The 6,833-nt window shown below is 41.6% G+C and overlaps 1 protein-coding gene across 2 annotated transcripts; it reads right to left on the bottom strand.

Moving 5' to 3' along the window:
• Positions 1-339: 339 nt before the first annotated feature.
• On the bottom strand, positions 340-6,606 carry EMB2761 (threonyl-tRNA synthetase, putative / threonine-tRNA ligase). 2 transcript variants are annotated; one of them, XM_086518530.1, is made up of 9 exons: positions 6,370-6,606; positions 5,914-6,163; positions 5,555-5,704; positions 5,318-5,465; positions 3,725-3,978; positions 3,278-3,655; positions 2,751-3,059; positions 2,449-2,649; positions 340-987 (listed from the first exon to the last, which is right to left on the bottom strand). In XM_086518530.1, exons 1-9 carry the CDS (start codon positions 6,597-6,599, stop codon positions 727-729), a joined length of 2,181 nt encoding a protein of 726 aa, XP_086374656.1. In that variant the 5' UTR covers positions 6,600-6,606; the 3' UTR covers positions 340-726. The 2 variants fall into 2 exon arrangements, with proteins under 2 accessions (XP_086374656.1, XP_086374657.1); XM_086518531.1 differs by lacking the exons at positions 5,914-6,163; positions 6,370-6,606 and adding an exon at positions 5,785-5,900.
• Between the last annotated feature and the right edge of the window lie 227 nt (positions 6,607-6,833).

The raw sequence follows: 6,833 nt of genomic DNA, 5'->3' as shown, positions 1-6,833 counted from the left end.
TCTCCAGAAAGATCTCGCAAGATTCTTCTCCTAAGATTCTTCTCCTGTTTTTTTTCCAAAATGTGTAAGACATACTCAAATCTTCTAGAAGTTACCGTGCTGTTAAAGGTGTGGGGAAAGAATCGTTTTTTCCTTCCTCATTATGGCCCTCGCCATTGTCAACCATGGCCTCGTTGTCTATAGCAATGGTCTTTTTGGCTGTTGCTACCACGGCGGGCATGCAACCCCTGTTCTTGGGGGACATATAGAACACCAGAGGATGGGAGGAAAAAGAAAAATGAGGAAAGAGCTCCTTTTGCATGTTTACTTCACAAGGAATTGAACAAAAACCTTCATACATGTATCCAAAGAATTGACTTATTTTTCAGGACTGTGTACATATTGACCACAACGGTCGAAATTCAGTGGCCGAGCTATTCGTGTTGGTACACAGAAGCCAGAGTTCAAAAACCCATTTCAAGTATCTTACCCATACATAGAAAGAGGATGGGATAACTCAAGTGGATTAGAGATAGAGAATATGCAGCAGGATGGTCAAAATGCAAGGCTATTTTTTAAGCCAGAGCACAGATTCCGTGTATGTTATGAATCAGATCACATACACCCCTAATCACCATGTATACTAGTAAGCTATGGTTCCCATTTCAGGAGGCCATAAAAAATCAGGCTAAATTTGGTAAAAGACTATACAAATTTAGTATGCACTGAATGGTGCCTTTAACAAGTTTATACCAAGCCCCTGCAAGCAACAGATGCTTGTATCCTTGCAACCACCTCATCCACAGTCAAGGTACCAAGCTCCCCTCCATGCCTTGTACGAACCGTGAGAGTTTGTGTGTCAACTTCTTTAGGGCCAACCACTGCCATCAAAGGAATCTTCTGCACCTCTGCATTCCGGATAAGTTTACCCAACCGCTCTCCTGACTCCATTTCTGCCCGAATATCAAGAGATCGCAATCTTTTCACCACTTTCTCACAATAAGGTATCTGCAAGCATAAGAACTCCTTACAATTAGCATTTGAAAGCAACCGTATGACTTTCTAAGACGATTTGAATAGCCATTATCTTGATGTTTTGCATGACATGCTAGATGAAAGTTTGTCTTGCTATAACACACAGGAATAATTAGTTCGCAAGGTCTTTTATGCAGCTACAGATACCCCACAACTCTTGTGAATTCATGGAGTCTGGACTACTTGAGATGCTCAACAAGGACACGCCATACAAAACAGCGAATATACCTTTGTCATTTGCCAAGGTTATTCCTCTTAGCCCTTAAAGACATGGAACAAAAAATATATACCGACCTACCAAAGCTTGCTGTGAGAGCACAGACCCAATATATGTCAATAGTTACAGCTTTGAGAGAGGCCATCTTGCCACCTCGTATGTAATACATCATCCACACATTTCTGTAGGAAACATTGCACTGATAAAACTAACAAGACGTTCAAATACTTGGGAGATTCCACCTTCAAAATACATGTTCATAATGGGACCTTCTAAATCGGGTCACCTCCTGCCAATCCTTTCTCCAAGTAAAATGTATAATTGTATATCAATGGTAAATTTATAGCTTATACCTTTATACAGTATTGGTGCCATGAACTTGCGTGTCTAGATCAGAGGGTTTTTTTTTTTTTCTTGGGGGGGGGGGGGGGGGGGGGGATTCTCTTCTCTTCTATTGATAATGTGCAAGCATCCGTCTTGTGAACCCTAAGGATACCACCTTGCTAAGATCATTAAGTGTATGAACTCTGCAATCACACAAATCTTGTCATCTCTTTGTGCATTAAAAGATTGCCAAACCATCTCATGCTGCCACTCCTAAAGGCATTTCTTATAGCGTGATAGTGTAACACCATCTACCGACACTCTCTCCACACATTTCTCCTCGACAAATAGCATTTTCAAGTCCTCCATATCACACCTCTTATACAGCAAACTATTCCTCTAGTAAAACCTCTTGCAGCTGCCTTTAGTGTAGTATATGTATTGACAATACCTAATATGGTGCATACCCCTTCATTCATTGCCCATGCTCCCCTCTTTTCCTATTCTTTGTTTGGTGCTTCATATCAGGTTTTTAAATATACCAAAGAATAACATGCAGCCACGTGGATCAACGTCTGCCCCCATCTTTGATCTGACCCACATTATCATGTTGTCATCCTCCCTACACTGATATGAACAGCTGTAGCTCTCTCCTCAAGAGGATGTCAAATTGTCAATTCCATGGTATCATTGAGTTCAAGATCTGCATACTAATCTCTCTCTTTGAGGTAAAAACAAACCATATAAAGATACCAGGTTGAATGGTAAAGAGAAAGCATACACAGCACCATCAGTAACAAGGAAATAGGTGATACAAATATAGTTGACATACCACAATTTTCCAACATTCTAATTTTGAAGCCAATGAGTAGATGTGCAGAGTAAGAAAGCACCTCTGCGTCTGTTACTGGGAGTATACGGGCTTGCACTGGAGACAACCACATAGGAAAGTCGCCCGCATAGTTCTCAATCAAAATGCCAAAAAAACGCTCCAATGAACCAAGGATGGCTCTGTGAATCATTATTGGCTGTCTCCTCTCCGTAGCAGAGTCAACATATAGCAAATTAAATCGCTCGGGCAAGTTAAAGTCCACCTGAAAAACTTTAAACATAAATACACACCACCCTCCAAAAACCATACTGTGGTAGCTTGAAACTTCAATTAGAAAGGAAACAATGCAACAGCCTTGCCTACCTGAATGGTGGAACACTGCCATTTCCGTCCAATTGCATCTTCAATCTTGAGGTCAATCTTTGGGCCATAAAATGCACCACCTCCCTCATCATACACATAGTTCCACCCCTTGTCATCAAGAGCCTCTTTTAAGGCAGCAGTTGCCTTCTCCCATATGTCATTGCTTCCAACTGCTTTTTCAGGTTTAGTTGACAGATTCACCTCATACTTCTTAAAACCAAATTCAGAAAGAAGTTCCTCAGTAAGATCCAGAACTCCTCGTATTTCATCCTTGATTTGGGTTGGGAGACAAAATATGTGCGCATCGTCCTAAAAGGCATCAAGAAAAGATGCAATGCTCACGAAAATGAAGGCATTAAGCTTAATCAATAACAGAAAATTATCTTCAATGAGTTCATGTTCTGCCTATAGATAAGATCAAAACATCACCCAATAGCACGAAATTGTGAATAAAGCCATTAGGAAAAAACAAATCATAGGTGCAACTAGCATATTGGCATTCATTGCAGATAAATCTATACACCAACCTGCGTAAAGCCTCTCACTCGAAATAGTCCGTGTAGAGTGCCCGACTTCTCATATCTGTAGACCGTGCCTAGTTCAGCAACTCTGAATGGAAGATCCCTGTAAGACCGTAATCGGCTCTTGTAAATTTGAATATGATAAGGACAGTTCATAGGCCGTAACTGATAGAGATCATTCTCTATTTCCATTTGGTCAAACATATTCTCTCTGTAAAAATCCAGATGTCCACTCGTCTTCCAAAGATCTGCTTTGGCAACATGAGGAGTGAACAGTAGGTTGTATCCCCACTGAACATGCCTCCGCTTCCAAAGGTCCTCGATTAAGAGACGAACAATGGACCCTTTTGGGTGCCAAAAAACAAGCCCTCCTCCAGCGTCTTCCTAAAGGGCAAGCAAATTAAGAGCACTTCCCAAAGAAGCTATTGAAGTTTTCCCAGGATCACACCATACCTGAACTGAAAACAGATCTAGGTCCTGGCCAAGGCATCGATGATCCCGTCGTTTAGCCTCCTCCTTCTGCACCTGGTAGGCTTTTAGCTGCTCTTCTGTCTCCCATGCAGTTCCATATATCCTCTGCAACATCTTGTTTTTCTCATCTCCTCTCCAATAGGCACCAGCAACAGTTTCTAATTCAATTGCTCTTTTATTCAGTTTACCCGTAGATTCAACATGAGGTCCAGCACAAAGATCCCACCACTCATCACCTGCATAGGCTCAGAACCCATCAAAGTGAAAATAGCATTTTGAAAAGATGCTCAAAATATGCATTAAGACGACATTGTTGTTCCATAACCAGACAGCAAAATCATACCATCTTTAATAGAGAGCCTGAGTTTTTCCTTGATTATACACACGAATTTCAACGGATGAACACTGGCTTTTGCAGGATCATGCCATTTGGTTGATAGGGTGATTTCTTTGCAAGGTTGCATTAAGGGTTGTTGAACCCAACAACATAGATCAAGCAATATAGGTGACTCCATCAAAAGTCAGAAAGTAATCACTACCAAGAGATGCAACACTAATTGATTAGGCGAAGATTGTACATCCAATGTACTATGGTAGGTATGGTGTCTTGATATAGCACATGTATTGATCAAAACAAGTTAGGAAGACCACCATTCATTCAACCTGCAGCCTCATACATATAGAACTGTTTATGCCAAGAGAAAGCTAGAAGCCAGGAAACCAGTGTGACATGAAACGTTTTGGGGTTTCGTGCCTTTTGGGGTTTCAAGGTTTCTAAAATGTTTCGTTTCAAAGCTCAAAGAAATAGAAACACAGGTTTCGTTTTACATGTATGTACCTATAATTATACATTGAATATACATACAAATTCACCTATCAAGACATGTGAAATACCAAAATCTAGATGTGAGACTTGAGTCACGAGTGAACAAGGTATCAATTTCTTGAGGCGGCCTTTGTACGTGATTTAAAAAATCCCCAAACGGGTGGTTTGAGTCAAAAGGGGCCAAAAAAAAATCAACTCATTTCGCCCGGTTCGTCGAAATGTTTCGCCGTTTTGGGGTTTCGGAGGGCCGAAACACGTTTTTAAGTCACTATGCAGGAGACTCCAGGACACATGCATAAACGGCAGTCACAGGTATACCAATAATGGCGCCACTGTTTTCCTCAACCTTGAATCTGTTGGGATGCACCCAACTTGGAGGAGTTAAGACATCACACAAAAATATATAAACTGCTATAAAAATCTGTGCGTGAAGGTTTGATAGAGCAACCCAAATTTGCAACATACTTGTTATTTGAAAAAGCTCCACAAGCAGCTCTTTTCTGAGTACGGAATAAGATTACAGCTAAGATATACCCAATTTGCAGACCTGACCAAGCAGCAAAAGATTTATCCCTCTGTTGCCATATTATTCTTGGAAATTAATGCACTCGAAAAATTTGTTCTTGTGCACAATGGCCCCGATATTGGATCCCTCCTCTAATTTGAGACTAAGAACTCAAATGTAGCAAGGCAAACAAATAATTCCTAACAACGTAAGCAATCGTAGCAATTCATCAGCTTTGACTCACCAATATGATAGATTGTTATTGGCTCTGTCTTAATACTTTGAAGTATCTCTAGTTTGTAGGGTTCCTTGATTTCCTTTATGCGCCGCTGAGCTTCTTCTCTAGAGACTTCTTCCCTTTTAAGTGGGAAATTACGACTGATGATGCGGTCCTGAAAAAAAGATATAAAACCTTGATGTGAGTAAAGCACCAACATGTTGCATCAGCTACTTTGCACCTAAGAGACATTTTGTACAGTACCATCTCCTTTTTTATTTTCTTCAGATCTTTCTCATTGAGTGGCTCCTCCATATCAAAGTCATAGTAAAAGCCCTTCTCAATCCAAGGTCCTATTGTGACTTGGGCATTTGGATAGAGCTTCTGAACTGCCATTGCCATGATATGGGCACTCTGCAAAAGGCCAGACTCACATCAACAAACAATTTGTAGCCATTATAGACAGAGTGGGGAAAAAAAAATGAAAGTCATACTTTGCCAAGGGCAAACCCAATTAATGCAACTTATCCATCCTGATAACCCACAGTGAGAAGAACCAGGAGGATGTGTAGCATGAGACACTAACAAGTAAAGGCTGAGGACAACATAGGAGACATGCATACTGTATGGCGAATGCGAAGTAGATGTTCCGAGGACTCATTAGTGGGTAAGACGACGCGCTTCTGCGACTCATCCTCAACATTGATCTGTATCTCTGACTCTGTTTTAATTGCAGATTCTTGAACTGCTGCGTATGGCCTCCCTCTGCAACTTCCTGCATGCTGCTGCAATGGGGGCCTCTTTGTACGACTCCCCTTCACAGGCAGCAAACTGATGGAGCCTTTGTAAGCTGTTGCAGATATGGATTTCGGCCTGAGTATATGGCCATCAAATGATCAATTTGGTGTGTGTGTGTGTGTGTGTGTGTGTGTGTGTGTGTGTGTGTGTGTGGTGGGAGGTGGGGGTGGGGGGGGGCGGGGGGGGGGAGAGAGACGCACAGTTCTCCAACACATGCATGCGTGATTCGTGCGTGTGTTTCAATTCAAAACGAAGTAGAGATGAAGTATGGTGGAGCTTGCCTGCAGAGAAGAGCGCTGCAGCGGCTACCGGAAGCAGCGCAGGGCGGCGATGGCAGAAAAACCATACTGACTAGCTCACTGAACCAGCTCCATTCGTTATCCAAGTCGGGTGAAAACTGCAAGATGGTTGCTCGTCCATGAGGAGCAACGCAAAAATTTTGCTCCCCTGTCCAATTGCCTTTTGTTGGGGTCACAATTCCCATCAAGTTAACTTTGAAGTTTGAAGTCATTCGTACTATTACCTGCTGGCTCCTCTAAAATAAAATTCATTACCATGATTCTACAGGAGTGTTGGGGTGAATGCTAGAAGCTCAATGATCCATGTGTCACTAGGAATTAAATAATTAATAATAGCAAAATAAGATTGTAGCATTTCTTTAATAGCAATGAACTGCTTTGCAACGAAAAGACCAGCCCTCTTGAAAAAAAATAAAGCAAAGCGCGATTTCAGCTCGTGATTGATA

Source organism: Adiantum capillus-veneris, chromosome 8 (genome assembly GCF_014529385.1).
Source record: "Adiantum capillus-veneris isolate H3 chromosome 8, ASM1452938v2, whole genome shotgun sequence".
NCBI lineage: Eukaryota > Viridiplantae > Streptophyta > Polypodiopsida > Polypodiales > Pteridaceae > Adiantum > Adiantum capillus-veneris.
This window is presented reverse-complemented; position numbering and strand designations above follow the sequence as displayed.